Source organism: Panthera uncia (genome assembly GCF_023721935.1).
Source record: "Panthera uncia isolate 11264 chromosome A1 unlocalized genomic scaffold, Puncia_PCG_1.0 HiC_scaffold_17, whole genome shotgun sequence".
In the NCBI taxonomy this organism is placed as follows: Eukaryota; Metazoa; Chordata; class Mammalia; order Carnivora; family Felidae; genus Panthera; species Panthera uncia.
The window spans coordinates 71,376,975-71,393,417 of NW_026057577.1; the positions used below are offsets into that span (position 1 = coordinate 71,376,975).

General features: G+C 38.1%; 1 protein-coding gene across 1 annotated transcript in view; it reads right to left on the reverse strand.

Annotated features, from left to right (window-relative positions):
• The window catches only part of KIAA0825 (KIAA0825 ortholog), a 385,194-nt gene that overhangs the window by 211,342 nt on the left and 157,409 nt on the right, over positions 1–16,443 (reverse strand). The window contains exons 14-15 of the mRNA XM_049648593.1: positions 8,364–8,543; positions 2,924–3,148 (exon numbers count right to left, since the gene is read on the reverse strand). Coding sequence (XP_049504550.1) covers positions 2,924–3,148; positions 8,364–8,543 — 405 coding nt within the window. The remainder of the gene's footprint in view (positions 1–2,923; positions 3,149–8,363; positions 8,544–16,443) is intronic.

Below are 16,443 nucleotides of genomic sequence, written 5' to 3' on the forward strand. Positions count from 1 at the left end.
AGCACCAAGAGGAGGTATTTTGTTTATAGTTTATCTCTAGCCTCAACTGAGATGCTTGATATGTAGTAGTAGCTCACTTAGTAAATATTTATTGGATGAATAAGTGACTTAATGTCTGGCCTGTAAATAAAATCTGTCTTGTATACTGTAGGGATAATAAAAGTTGAGCACTATCAGTCTAAAAGAGGGCAGAGATGGAGAATCATGGTATTTTCCTATTGTCATATCCACCTGGAATGCACAAAATGGTTTATAAAGTCACTTTCCTCCACCATTTTCTTTTATGTGATTTGGAATGTTCTACTTCTACTCTTCTACTCTTAGTAGTAGTAGTGATAGTTTTGTTTTTTTTTTTAATTTTATTTTTTTAACATTTATTTATTTTTGAGGCAGAGAGAGACAGAGCATGAACGGGGGAGGGTCAGAGAGAGAGGGAGACAGAATCTGAAACAGGCTCCAGGCTCTGAGCCATCAGCCCAGAGCCCGACGCGGGGCTCGAACTCACGGACCGTGAGATCGTGACCTGAGCCCAAGTCGGACGCCCAACCGACTGAGCCACCCAGGCGCCCCTAGTTTTTTTTTTTTTAATTTAACTTTTTATTTCTTAAAATCTACATCCAAATTAGTTAGCATATAGTGCAACAATGATTTCAGGAGTAGATTCCTTAGTGCCCCTTACCCATTTAGCCCACCCCCCCCCACACCTCCTCCAGTAACCCTCAGTTTGTTCTCCATATTTATGAGTCTCTTATGTTTTGTCCCCCTCCCTGTGTATATTATTTTTGTTTCCCTTCCCTTATGTTCATCTGTTTTGTCTCTTAAAGTCCTCATATGAGTGAACTCATATGATTTTTATCTTTCTCTGACTGACTAATTTCACTTAGCATAATACCCTCCAGTTCCATCCACATAGTTGCAAATGGCAAGATTTCATTCTTTTTGATCACCGAGTAATATTCCATTGTGTGTATATATATATATATATATATATATATATATATATACACCACATTTTCTTTATCCATTCATCCATCAGTGGACATGTGGGCTCTTTCCATACTTTGGCTATTGTTGGTAGTGCTGCTATAAACATGGGGGTGTATGTGTCCCTTCGAAACAGCACACCTGTATCCCGTGGATAAATGCCTAGTAGTGCAATTGCTGGGTCCTAGGGTAGTTCTATTTTGAGTTTTTTGAGGAACATCCATACTGTTTTCCAGAGTGGCTGCACCAGCTTGCATTGCCACCAAGAATGCAAAAGAGATCCTCTTTCTCCGCATCCTCGCCAATACCTGTTGTTGCCTGAGTTGTTAATGTTAGCCATTCTGACAGGTGTAAGGTGGAGTCTTAGTGATAGTTTTATGGAGAATATTATTTAGTAAGGAAAATCACAAAAACTGGTATCTACAAGTAAGCATTTTTTCTTGGAACCAGTGGTTCTTTGAAATGTTATGGAAGAGTTCCAGAACACCTGTAGAAGGCAAAACTGTTCATGAATACAATGACCTGAAAGCCACAAACAAAATAGTGCTACTCATACAACATGATATATTAACTACAGATTATGCCTCCTGAATTGCTCAAAATCTATGAAATATCCAAAAGCTAGAATGAAGGAGAAATGGCAACCACTCAGACAAGGAAGAACTGAAGTAATGAAAAGCTGACATTTTCCAATTTCAATTAAATGGCTTTACTAGATTCAAAGGCAGTTTAATAGGGCTTGGACAGAATTAAAGCATTACTATGAAAGGTCACAGATAGATAATTGATTTGAGTTTGCAATATAAGGTCGCTGGATAAGAACCACATTAGTTAGGATCTCCATAGAGAAGAATGAAAGAAGGCTAGTCTCTTCAATTGACTTAGTAGGTTCGGTTGGAGTATTTTACCATTGAAACTTTCCTCAAGTTAATGAAAAAATATTCTTTTATAGATTAATATAAAGGGAAAAATTTTATTAAAAAATTTTTTAGTGTTTATTTATTTTTGACAGAGAGAGAGAGACAGAGCATGAGGGGGTGGGGAGAGAGGGGGAGACCCAGAATCTGAAGCAGGCTCCAGGCTCTGAGCTGTCAGCACAGAGCCCGAACGGGCGCTCAAACTCACAGACTGCGATACCTTAACCTGAGCTGAAGCCAGATGCTCAACTGACTGAGCCACGCAGGCGCCCGCAAAAGTTTTATTTTAAAAATCCTAAGAAGATTCATTCATATGTCTATATAATATACATAATAAAACATTACATGTTTTGTAATGCAGAAACACATAGGTACAAAGAAACCATTTAAGAAGACAGCACTTAATTAATAAAATAAATCAATAATGTAACTCATGTTCTAAAATACACTTAATAGATGCACTGCCCCTAATAGGAACAATGCACGGAATTCAGAACCATAGGTATTGGGGGAAATTACTCTGTCAAAAAACTATGTAGGTACTCAATGGAGTGCTATTTTTGACCTAAAGGCTACACAAGTAGGTCTGTTAAGAAAAAAGAAAGTAATAATTAGTGGTGGCAGAGGGAAAAACTTCAAGGAAAGAACATTAAACATCAGAGCAATATTCTTGAGAGTATGAATTTTAGATTACTCAACAGATTTGAGGTAAGTTAGTCACAATCATCGACTAATGTGTGAATACTAACATGAACACAACATATCACAGAAAATTCTGAGCTGATAGTTAAATAAAGAAGATGACCATTTGAGTCATTTCCCTTTCTAGTTTCCTTGGTCATAAGGCTCATAGTAAAAAAAAAGAAAAAAAAAATTTACAGGTCCCAAATACATAGAAATGGCGGGAAAAGGACTAACATAGTTTACAAATCTTATAATTTTAGAATTTTACTTGATTTCATATCTTACAAAATTGCTTCTTCAAGGATGGGTTCTTACAAAAAAAAATAATAATAAGGTACCTTTGCTTGATTCTTTCCTCTTAGTTTCTTTTGGAGTATAATTCCATTCCTTTGGAATGCTCTCACGCAAATGTTCAGGAACACTGTGCTTGTTTAGGTTGGGCCCACAGTTTCTCCCAGACTTCATCACAAATACTATCTGCTGTACAATGTCCTTGATAGCATCAGTCAGTGCCAGTCTCAAGCATCGGATGACCTCTGGCTCGGACTCCATGCATGTTGAGACTTTAAAATCAGACAGCATATTATAGTTAGCAGAATCTGGCAATATTTTGTGCCTTATTTAATTGGGAATTCAGTTTCTCATTAGCTAGTTTAAAGCCATAGAAAAGAAGAGCTGTTTTTAACCTTGAAATCACATAATTAATAAACAGTCCATAAAAATTAAAAAAAAAAATTCTTCTTAGTAATAAAGAAAATGGTAATTAAAATAACAGGGAATAACAGTATTTGCTTGTGGTCTGCAACTCTAACGGTGGAAATTGAAGTTGTATGATTTTCTTAGATGATAACTTGGCAATAATACCAGATCTTTAACATTTTGCTTACCTGTTAACTCACTTATTCCTTCTCTGGACCTTATGCTAAGAAATTAATTATAATCATGTAAAGGATATAAAGGAAAATCGAAAATAATCTTAATGTCCAATAATCATCAGTTATTTAAGTAGCTAAGATATATCCATCAACACAATAAAGCCATATATTGTTTAGTAAAAAATAAAAATAAAGACATGTTAGGAAAACTATGACATGTTATTTTTATTACAAACACACTATACCACACACACACACACACACACACACACACACACACACACACATAAAAGAATTACAAGATGCATTCTCCAGGTTAATGGTGATTATCAATGCCTGATGGGATTTCAGGTATTTTCCTCCTCCTTCCCTCTTTCTTCTTTTACTTTTCCTTCTTTTCTATCCTCCCATCCTCCCTTCTTTTCTTCTTTCTGCCATCCTACCTTCTTTCTGATAATATAGATTACCAACTGTTAATATGTATTACTTGTGTGATAAATGCAATAAAATTTTATTATTTTTTTAATATGACAGGAAAGTCTTGGGATAACCACTTGAATCAACACAGAAAAGTACCCATATGTTTTTTCCCCTCAAAATTTGAGGTGGTATTTCTGTTTTTTCTTAATTTATTTAAATAATCTCTACATCCAACATGGGGCTCTAACTCATGACCCTGACCTGAGGTCAAAAGTTGCATGCTCTTCTGACTGAGTCAGTCAGGCACTCTAAGGTAATATTTCCCAAGTGACTCAATCCATTATTAAAACCAGCATGCTGGGGCACCTGGGTGGCCCAGTCAGTTAAGGGTCCAACTTTGGCTCTGGTCATGATCTCCTAGTTCATGAGTTTGAGCCCCACGTTGGCTCTGTGCTCACAGCTCAGAGCCGGGAGCCTGCTTCAGATTCTATGTCTCCCTCTCTCTCTCTCTGCCCTTCCCCACTCACGCTCTGTCTCTGTCTCTCAAAAAATAAATAAATAAATAAATTTTTTTAATGTTTAAAATAAAATCAAGGTATTACAAATGATAGAGAAAATAATAGCCCTATCTCAAAGAATTATTTTAAAATTATATGAATTAATTTGTGTTAAGCAACTAGCACATAGTAGGCACTATGTGCACCATGTAAACCTATGTTATTATTATTATTACCTAAGAGGAATTTTCTGTAAAGTTTGCAATATTATAGTATAGGGTGCCCAGTGTTTTTTGATGCAGCGTTCTGCAACAAGTTGAGCATGGGATAGTATAGGGAGGATCAAGCAATACCCACAGATGCCTACAGTAGGGATAAGATACAGATGTAGCAAGAAGAGAAGGAAATATAGGAAGAGAGAATAGAGAAGAAAAAAATAGTAAGTGACAAGCCCTTCTGGTTTCTGGCTCTGCATATAAAGAGCTTAGAAGTTGCCTCTCTGTCCTATCAACAAGTAAATAGCTGAACAGATGGAAAAATCAACAAGTCTTCTTGGATCTGTAGAGAGGTGGGGACATAAGACAAACCACCGCCTCCAAGATTGGAGTGATGGACAGCAAATACAGGGAGTCACAGTTTACTGGAGTGGAGACTCATAAGCAGAACCTACCATGGGAACCAGTGCCAAAGTAGGAAGTCTGAACTGTAATTGATGAATTGCTGGAGGCTCAGTGTGGACAAGTCTGAGAGTTAAAATTCAATGGGGACCCTGTTATGTGGAGGCTGCCACACTTTTGTGAGTTTTATCTCTGTGAGTTCAACTAGGTGCCCATAGTAAATGTCAGAGAAAAATCCCCAAGAGCTTCCAGCAAGGGAAAAGGAAAAGGAACATTTTGAGATAAGTCAGAGCACTCTGTTCTTCTTCAGGGTTGCCCTCAAGAGAAACTACTAAAATAGAGCCTAACCCACTGGGGTATTATCAGAGTCTAACTGACCTAGAAGAAGGGAAATACCCAATTCCAGCCCACTCTAGCTATACTCTCCTACATAGAATGGGAGAAAAAAACTGAGAAACACTTATGAAGTACATCATCCAGAGGCACAGGTCCACTAAAAGACCTAATCATAGCACCATAGAATGCTTCCCATGCCTCCCCCACTTTTCCACCACATCACTAAAACCCTCTTTACAGCAGTTTCTTTTACCCAATACATCATGTCCAGCTTCCAAGAAAAATTACAAGACATACTAAAAGGCAAAGAACACAATTTTGAAATGAGAAAACATCAGAAACAGACATGGAAATCAGAATTACCAGACCAGGAATTAAAATAACTTTGATTACTTTGCTAAGGGCTCTAATGTATAAAGTAGACAGCATGCAAGAGCAAATGGGCTATGTAAATAGAGAAATGGAAATCTTGAGAAAGAACCAAAAAGAAATACTAGACATCAAAAATACTGTAACAAAAATGAAGAATGCCTTTCCTGGGCTTATTAGTAGACTGGACATAGCTGAGAAAAGAATTCTGAGCTTGAGGATATCTCAATAGGAACCTCTAAAACTCAAAAGCAAAGAGATCAACGTCTGAAAAAAAAAAAAAAAAAAAGGAAGAACAGAATATCCAAGGACTGTGGGACAACTACAAAAGATGTAATATGTGTAATGGGAATACCAAAAGGAGAAGAAAAAGAAAGGATCAGAAGAAATATTTAAGACAATAATGACCGAGAAGTTCCCCTCAAATTACTATCAAACACAAACCACAGATCCAGAAAGCTCAGAGAACACCAAGCAGAATAAATACTTAAAACTATACCTACACATATCATTTTCAAACTACAAAAAAAACAAAGGCAAAGAAGTCCTGAAAAAAGCCAGAGGGAAAAAAAAATTACCTTACCTACAGAGGAACAAAGGGACGAATTAACATCCAGCTTTTCAGAAACCATGCAAACAAGAAGACAGTGGTGTGAAATATGTAGGAGTATCAAGGGGAAAAATAAAAAACAAACAAAAAAACCCAAATGACCTAGAATTCTATGTCCTGCAGAATTATCCTTCACAACTGAAGGAGAAATAAAGACTTTCTCAGACAAACAAATATTGAAGACATTGGTTGCCAGTAGACCTGTCTTACAAGAAATGTTAAATGAAACTCTTTAGAGTAAAAGGAAATAATACAAGAGTGAAAACTCAGATTTACATAAAGTAAAAAAAAAAAAAAGACATTAAAGAAGGAATAAGTGTTGGTAATATAAAAAAATTTTATTTTTCTTATTCATAATTGATCTAACAGATAAGTTTGTTCAAAATAATAATACCAACAAGTACTCACTTATGTATATATATCTTATACATAACTGTACAAAAGTGGAGTCCCTTGTGACCACTGTAAGGTCTCAGGTTCCAGAAAATACTTAAGACCCAGAGGATATTTAACACTTATGGAGAAACAATTTATACAAAGACCAAGGATATTGCACCAATCTGAAATTCTGATCCTTTAAAACACCCCACACAATTCAGGCTGTATTAATTTGTGTAACACTTGTTTCAAGAGACGTGTCTGACCTGGTGGAGAAGGGTTTGCTCAATGTGTATATGAAGAGAAGACTAATGAGGAGTGAGTAGCAGTTTCACTTTCTCATGGCAGCACCTGAAGGCCATTGGTATCTTCAGTACAGTGTTGTGCTAAGTGACAAAATGGTTCAAGAACTTAAGTGTTGAAGGACAAATAGTGGTTGAAGCATGTGGGTCAACGATTCTTTGTCATCTTGTGAGAGAATTCGGCTCTCACTTCACCTGAATAACTAAAAACTGGAGTGGTAGGGCTTCCAAGGTTATTTTTCTTTCAGTTCCATAAAGTCTACATCAGAAGTAATTCAGTATTTTTAACTGGAAAACTGTCCCTCCTTTGGGTAAAGAGATCACAGTAGGAAATACATGGAAACTAGGAGATAAAATTTTAAGAGGAGATAATTATTAGGGAGTCTTAAGTAATAGATTCGGGTTTTAAAAATCATTATACAGTTATCTATTGGTATTTTTCAGGGATAATGACCAAAAGATGTAACATAATAACCTTAAACTAGCTAAAAAGATATTCAAGTAGTATCTAGAGGATAGTCAGAGTCCTGGAAGAGTGAAACCATGAATATGAGCAAGTTAGATTTTTTTATATGGATCCTAGGAAATATTTCATGGAAATGTAGTTTCTGAAACAGTGTATAAAAATGTTTGTAGGTTGAAAGCCAAATGTAAATGATGTAAATGGTTAAGGGACTAACAGTGTAACCACTAAGTTCTCAGTCTTTGTTTTCCCAAGATATTAATAAGTATGTAATTTAAGGCAGGATATTAAGTATAGAACAAGGTGAGAATCTATTCATCTGGCCCCAAGGTAGGGCAACCCATGAACACTTTCTAGTTACATATGCAACTTGCAACATCCATTCTATGTAGACAGAAGAACAATACAAATGGAAAAACATATTGTTCCCAAAGGAACGAGAAGACATACTTGCCTTATAGAGACACAGGTGCTGTGGTCGTAATAAACACCTTTTACGTTTAAAGAAAATGACTAGTAGTTTTGTGCATTGGTTTGCCAAAAAATGCATCCAAGAATAATATGTCACTAATGTCTTACTTGCTCAAGAGCAAAACATAATCTATGGTAAATATTAAACTTAATTTTTATGAGGGGACAGTTCCTAATAATAATTTAAAAAGAAAATCTGCATTACATAATTTCTTTCCCTTTCCCTCCCCTGCACCTTGTCCCAAGTATATTATATTTTGATAGGACTGAATGGTTAATGATTCCCCAAAGAAACTGTTATGCTTAAAAAAAATGTGTGATAAACTTTTACAAATAATAGACTCAACAAGAGCGACATCAATAAAACTTTCAAAGCATCTTTAAAGATATATTTAAGTATCCATAAAACACTTCTTTAACAAACAGTAAATTTTTCATACCTGGAATGTTATATAGAAAGTTCCATAATTGTTCTTCTTCCATGTAGCTCACAAAAACATTTCCAAATGTTTGTGGAGAAAAATTGCAATGGTACAATACTTTAAAGATGGTTTCCATTAAGCTGGATCCTTGGTTCAGATTATCATCTGTATCAGAACCTTGCTCTTGAAAGGTACATTCTTGGAAAGAATAAAATTAATTTGGTAAGATAGGTATCAGTGAATGTGATTAAATTCTTGTCACTTACCCAAGCATATTGCAGTAAAACTGTATTTGATTAATATTTACATAATAAGAGAAATGCCATATTCTTTCAGAGTAATGGCCCACCAAACCCAATATTGTTACTGAGATACTTAGGATATTTGTAGGGGGAAAAATGTGAGAAGGGTCACAATGACATGACCTCAAAGAAAGAGAGAGAGAGAGAGAGAGAGAGAGAGAGGGAGAGAGTGAATCACAAGCAAGCTCCATGCTGTCAGGGCAGAATCCAATATGGGGCTTGCAGTGAGATCAAGACCTGAGCTGAAATCGACAGTCAGCCACTTAACCAACTGAGCCACCTAGACGCCCACCAAGGTGAGTTCTAAGTCGGACCTCACCAACTGTCTAAGAAGGTCTGGATGGAGGGTGAGCCTCAGCTGATTTCAAATGTTTCTAAAGTTGGTGTCCTAGAAACCCGGTGAAAACCAATACCTTTTCGAGGCGCTCCTCCACAAACCTTGGTTCTTCCCAGCTTGCACATTTCCTACACTTTAGGGCTTTTCTTCTGCGTTCCCTTTCATTCTTCTATTTCCCATTCCTTTCAAGAAGACTCCGCTAGGGTTCTATTCTTTTAACCTTCTTTTTAAGTTCGTCCCTTCCCTGCTCCTCCACATGCAGGTCTAGCCCTTTCCTTTTTCTTTCCCTCAGCCTTCTAGACAAGGCACTTGTTTGTTTAATGGAAAATTCCCCAGGTGTGTCTTCAATCGTGAAAGACATAAATATCAAGGAGTTGTAGATCTGTCTAGAGCATCCACTGTTCAAACAAAGGTCATCCACTTAGCCTCATCTTCCTCAGTCAATATTAATACCCAAGAGGTATTTTCCCGTCAGATCTACAACTAACCCAGGCCTGCACTCTCTTATTGTTCTCCCTTTAATATGAGTCACACTCCTGTCTTTCTCCACACTTCTAGCTAAGGAAGGAGGGAGGACTCTTCTCAGTGGTGAGTTTGGGGCCAACCTGACCACAGGGAGTTGCATTCTGGCCTGCTCTCCTCCTCATTAAGTCTATGAGGGCTGGTTCTGCCATTGCATAAGTCTATGAGGGACAGGAGGATCATCTTAATTCTGGAAAATAAGGCTGTGTGGGCAAGCCATATTTAAAGCCATATTTTCTGACCCAAGCAATAATAAAGCTGCTATTTTGAATTCCATCTGGCTCCCCTCTATCTATCAAATGTTTCATACCTTCTATAAACAAATAAAAGAATTGAAAACAGATTGCCTTTTCAGTAACACTGAAGGGCTCTTTTCACTGCAGACATTAACTAGAACTAAACTTGTTAGCGCTTCAAAAGAGGGTGGTATCTGGGGAGGAGCTCCCCCACCAACCCCACCAGGAGCCTGTGTTTACTGCTACCACAGATTTACACATACATGGTGCACTAGCACTTTGCTTTCCAAGACTGCTTAATTTTTACTTTCTACAAAAATGCTGTTAATGACAAGCTCCTGCTGAGTCACTAAAATGGATTTGGCAGCAATGTTGGTGAAGAGAGTGCCATCAGCTGAGGGACGCTGAATTAACCAGGCTCTAACGAGCATCCCTAACCAAAGGGAAGAGGCTGAAAGACTCACTTTAGACATAGATATTAGAGAGAAAGTGCACGGATAGAAAATGTAGCCTATAAAACCAGGATTCAACACCTAAAACACCAGGCTGGTAAATTGATACCTGAGAAAAAGGGGGTGGAGTGTCATGTGAAAATGGCTTCAAAGAAGCACTAAATTTGAAAATCACAGCCTAGTTCACTGTAAAAATTAATAACAATAAAATTGAAACCTGACTTGGAAAATTGGTTTGGAGTCTACTGCATAAAAGGTAACAATAGATACAAAGATCTGCCATTTATTTACAAGTTTTCAGTTAAACGTGACTTGATTATTACTTTTTCCTCCCTCAATGTATTCTTACTTTGGCAAAATTTAAATTTTAAAAACAAAGTCTCATGAAATGGGTCTATGAATTAAACTACAAAGACAAAACAAAACAAAACAAAATCATTCTTTTTCAGAGATTTTCTTTCCCAAGTCTTTCCTGGGAATTATTTTCCTGCTTTCTGTTCTAAAATTCTCATACGCAAATTAAAGCACTTACAACATTTTCTATGCTGTTTTCCTCAATACCCAAATAAACTAAACATCAGATTTCTACCTCTTTTGAACAACCACAGTCCCAAATTCAGGGCTGTGATTAATGGTGAGATGGGAGACAGGCCTTTATTGAATACCCACAATGGTGCTGGCTCTCTGCTCACTGTTTTGCACGTATTTACCTATTTATCTTGATCCTCACAAAACTCTACTAAGTGTATATATTTTTTAAATGTTTATTTTTTAGAGAGAGTGCACGCGCATGTGCCAGCGAGCAAAGGAGGGGCGAGAGAGAGGGAGACAAAGAATCTGAAGCGGGCTCTGCACTGACAGCAGAGAGCCCCATGCATGGCTCAAACTCAGGAACTGCGACATCATGACCTGAGCCTAAGATGGACACTTAACCAACTGAGCCACCCAGGCACCCCAAAAATCTACTAAGTGTAGATTATCTCTGTTGAGGGAGCCTGAGGCAAGCTGAGGGCAAAACACAAACACAAGCTAGCACCGCCCTGCCCCGCCCCCGCCAAGGTGGGATTCGTGTGATATTCCTTGGACACCTCTGGCTGCACAAAAACAAGAAAGGACAAAAAACAAATGGTTAATCTGATTAAGAGTCTCCACCAGTTTACCAGAAAAAGGCAATCCTATCAAAAGCCTAAAGTCCGGGAACTCCTACTGTCAATGTTAATGCTTTGCTAGGGGGAAAAACACCTTAACTTGACAATAGCTAGGCCTCCAGTAAGTCTTTTGCATGTGAGAGTCTCTTTGGAAATTCCCTCTTGACTTGATCTCCCCAGACTCCATAAAACGGTGCCCCACAGTTACAGTGCAGCTTTTCCTGCCCGTTGGTCCTGTCTCCCAGCTTTAATAAAATCACCTTTTTGCACCAAAGATGTCTTTAAGAATTCTTTCTTGACCATCGGCTCTGGACCCCACAAACCCCCCACCACCCCAAAACTTCATCAATCTCCATGTTTTTTAACAAATAAAGAAAATAAGTCTTAAAGAGGCTGATGATAAATAAAATATAAAAGTTCTCTACAAGTCATCAAGAAAATAGCTACATTCAAGAGAGATTTATAATTGGACAATTGACTCCAGTGTCTTGAAAACTGATCATCTTTATAGAGAAGGCACAGGTAATTCTGTGTATTTGAAAATTATTATGTAATATCTACAAATTTATAAATGTAGATACACAAACCTCTTTGAAACAGTTTTGGCTCTATCTACCTGTATCTACTAGGGTTCCTCTCCATACTTTTTATAAGATAAGATTTTCTCCAAAGTGCATTTCATGGTATGTTAATGTAGTAGCCCATATGTTCTGGAAGTGCTGGCTTCAACAATATTAAATAGTTTTGTTTTCTGCAGGATTTCTTAGAGCCTTTAATTATTCATGAGCCCTGTGCCTCTCCAAGAAGGGATTTTAGTATATAGTGTTTTAAAACATTTTTGACCATAAAACCTTTTTCTAGTATTACATTTAGCAGGAGTACTATTCTATAAAACTGAATCTTGGAATCCTGGCTCTACTGTTTACAAATAGACTCTTAAATTAACTTCAAGCCTTTAACGTTTGCAAATGAAAGTGAGCATTTCAAATGAAAAGGGAAGCAAGGTAGAAAGAAGTGCAAAGTTTTACTCTGCATAAGGAGATTGCCAATTTGAAAAGAAATCTGGTCACCAAAGTTGGATTTAATTTTGATTCAAATGAATCATTTTGGGGCAAAGAAGGATTTTGCTTTACCAGTAGACACTGGAAAGAATAACATGGGGCGCCAAGAATAACATGTGGCTCAGTCGGTTAAGTGTCCGACTTTGGCTCAGGTCACGATCTTGTGGTTCACGAGTTCGAGCCCTGTGTTGGGCTCTGTGCTGACAGCTCGGAGCCTGGAGCCTGCTTCTGATTCTGTGTCTCCCTCTCTCTCTGACCCTCCCCCCATTCATGCTCTGTCTCTCTCTGCCTCAAAAATAAATAAACGTTAAAAAAAATTTTTTTTAAAAATAAAAAAATAACAAAGCACAGCCAAAAGAGGTCTTGAAAAACCGATTCTTAGCCCACAGATTTATATCAGGTTCTAACCATCTGATTAAGAAACATAATGAAATTATACGACTGGCAGGCACCTTACAAGGAGGTCAGTAAATATTTGGTCAATAAATGAATAAACATTTGTTGAGTCAATGAATAAAAAGTCTTCTAGCATTCGTGACAACGGTGACCTAGTTTCTTTTTGAATACTTACAGTGGTGAGATTTCCATTACCATTCCAGGCAGCTGTCCCACTGCTGGACAGCTCAAGTTATGATACGAAAAGATAGGATTCAGGAAGCATAGAGGGAAAGGTTCGGACCTGAGGTCCCTGGGTGGGGAAAACCACATATTTTGGAACAATGCTGGGCATAACTGACCATAGCAGACTTCCTTGGGGGTAAGTTCCTCTTAAGCATGTAACAGACACCACCTACTCCCCCTCATGTTCCCATCAGGAATTTGACAAAAGTCCTGACTATAAAAATAAGTAGTAGACCATAGAACGGTACAGCCATAGACCATTATGGAAATGGGCCAATCAAAAAGAAATGCCTAGGCATTTAGAGTTACCTAGCCAATAAGGGTAGAACCTGAGAAGGAAAATGGGGGAAGGGAAGCACCCCACCCTCACCACCAAAACCCGATTTAAAAAAGACCCCTGCCTATTCTCACAGGCATTCACTTTCCAATGCCCCCTCTCTGTTAAGACAGCTTTCATACTATTCTTACTTTCTGTAAGAAAGTAATAAACTTTTGCCTGCTGCTCTTTTTATTCTGTGTCCACCTCTTTATTCTTGGAAGCAGGGAGACAAGGACCCTAGGTGTTGAGGTAAAGAATACTGAAACAAAGTTACCAAGCTGTTTTTCATTTTTAAGAAACATTAACGATACTGTTATCAGAAAGGGGTATAGAAATCTACTCTCCTCTCTTTAGTAGATAAAGAAAAGAAGCACAGAGTTGTAAACAATTTCCTCAGGTATCATTAGGGATGAGAATTCAGGTTTTCTGACTGACAGAGTGACAGCCAAATCCATCTCCTTCCAACTTATTCCCAAGTATTTCTACTTGCTGACGTGGACAGCTTTTTTTTTTTTTTTTTTTTACATTCAGACTTAAAATATTCGAAGATAGCTATCCTGCCTCTTCTAGTCTTTTCTTCTCCAAGTTATACATACCCAGTTCACTTAAGCAAGGTATGGCCTAGGTCACATATTAGCAGTTTCACTTTTTCTTTTTTTCTAAGTTTATTTATTTTTGAGAGAAAAAGACAGAGCATGAGTGGAGGAGGGGCAGAGAGAAAAGGAGACACAGAATCTGAAACAGGTTCCTGGCTCTGAGAGGTCAGCACAGAGCCTGATGTGGAGCTCGAACTCACGAAATGTGAGATCATGACCTGAGCAGAAGTCAGATGCTTAATCGACTGAGCCACCCAGGGGCACAGTTTTCACTCTTAATGGGCAATCTCCCTTTAAACAAGTTGTGTCAAGAAAAGACCAAGATATTTCAGGCAGGATCTGATAACCACTAAGCATAGGTGGATAACTGGTCTGAATTGTGCAGCTGGCAGCCCTAGGGAGTGAGAGATAAGTTTTGAGCTCCACCTGGACCCCCAGTACGCAAGGTCCCTAAATGGCTATACGGTAAATCCAAGTCAAAGCTATTTCAAAGGGAAATTGTAGGCAGATATCAAGCCTATCTACCCAGTGGGAATGTCTACTCAGACCTTGGGAGAGAAGTTAAAATTGTCATGCTAGCAGTATGTGCAGGTCTCCTCTCCAGATGACTACACTGCAGAGAAGTACTAAAGCCACCGTGGGAGCCTGGATGCTGTACAATATTCTAGAGCAAGGGTTGGCAAGCCTGGGGGACAAATCCAGACTGATGCCTGTTTTCAACAGACTGATTCCTGTTTCAAGCAAAGAATGATTTGTATGTTTTTAAATGGTTGGGGAAAAAAATCACAAGTAGGATATCCTTTGTGACACACAAAATTATGTAAAATTCAAATTTCTGTGTGCATAAATAAAACTTCATTGGAATACAGCTGATGGGGCTCCGACATGTTACCTCAAATATGGTACCTAGGCATACTGAATATTTTAAACACTGGAAAGAGTTTGAGAAAACAGCAGAAGCAGGAAGGTCACTCTGACCTTCCCCCTGCTCTTCTCTCCTGAAAAGGACAGGTGCCCTCTCTATACCAGGAGAGTAGGGGCATCCCTGTCTCTGAAGTCAAAAGGATACTAAGAAGGATCCTAACAAATAGGCCCTGCTAAGTTTCCCCCAACTTACTAATTTCATACCCTTTGACCTATCGTATTTCTCCATGACTGTCCATTCTTCATTGAACCTAGCATAAAAAGGCTCCAGTTTAACGGTTTCTTTGGGTCACTCCTGTATCAGAAAGCAAGCAAGCAAGCAAGAAAGAAAGAAAGAAAGCACGTGGGCAGCTCAGCCAGTTGTGTCCGACTTCGGCTGAGGTCATGATCTCACAGTATGTGAGTTCGAGCCCCGTGTAGGGCTCTGCTCTGTGCTGAGAGCTCAGAGCCTGGAGCCTGCTTCTGATTCTGTGTCTCCCTCTCTCTCTCTGCCCCTCCACTGCTCACACGCTGTCTCTCTCTCTCTCTCTCTCTCTCTCTCTCTCTAAGAAAAATAAACATTAAAAATTTTTTAAAAAATGTATTTCTATTCTTTTTCTCCTGTTAATGTATCTTTGTCAGTTGAATTTTCAACCCGTTCAGAAGCCCTAAGAGTGTTGAAGAAAACTTCTTCCTCCCCTACACAGCCATGCTCATTTGCTTATGACAGTGGTAGAGTTTGGTGGCTGTGACAGAGATGGAAGAGTTGACAAAGCCTGAAATGTTCACTATGTGGCCCTTTATACAAAAGTTTGCCAGCTCCCATTCCAGAATACTGGAAGAAAGTGTACACGTATTCCAAATAATCTAATAGTGAAGGACATCGTCCATCTACTCCCAAATAACTTACTTCTAGCAAGTATCCATCCGCTCTTCAGAGCAGCCTTTGCCTATTACCCAGTCTGTCAATCTTTCTTCAGTCACTCTGTTTATAAAAGCACTCCATGGCACTTATTAGCAGCTGAACTTATCCAATTTTTAATACCTCCTTACTTTATAAGGTCCGTCCTCTCCAATTTTCCCCAGCAATTAATCCCCCCGAATGTAAGGGCACTATGGCATGTCACATTTACCACTCTATCTCCGACTGAGAACAGTGCCTCATACCTAGTTAGAGCCCATTAAATATTAGTCTAATAGGGAACATATTTGTAAAATCAAGTAACCGAAATTTTCAGAAATTAATTCCAAAGAATGTTATTTCTTATTTCTAAGAATGAATACCTCCATAAAGTCCCATGTTTTTATTTTAGAAATTTATTTAAAAACAATTGATATACTGTCACAAAATAATGGCTCTTCTCTCTGCTAACAAGGACCACTTAAATATCAAGTGGGCAATTTATTCAATTTCTCTGAATCCAAGTTTCCTCATTTGCAAAATGGTCCTAATAATCCAAGGGTCATAAATGAAATAATATGTTAAATCGCTCTGAGTTGTTGGGGACAAAGATGCTACATAAATTCATGATAATAGTATCACTTGTAATATAATGCCCAATCATTTTGCAATGCTAACACCAGAAGCACATTAACTGCTA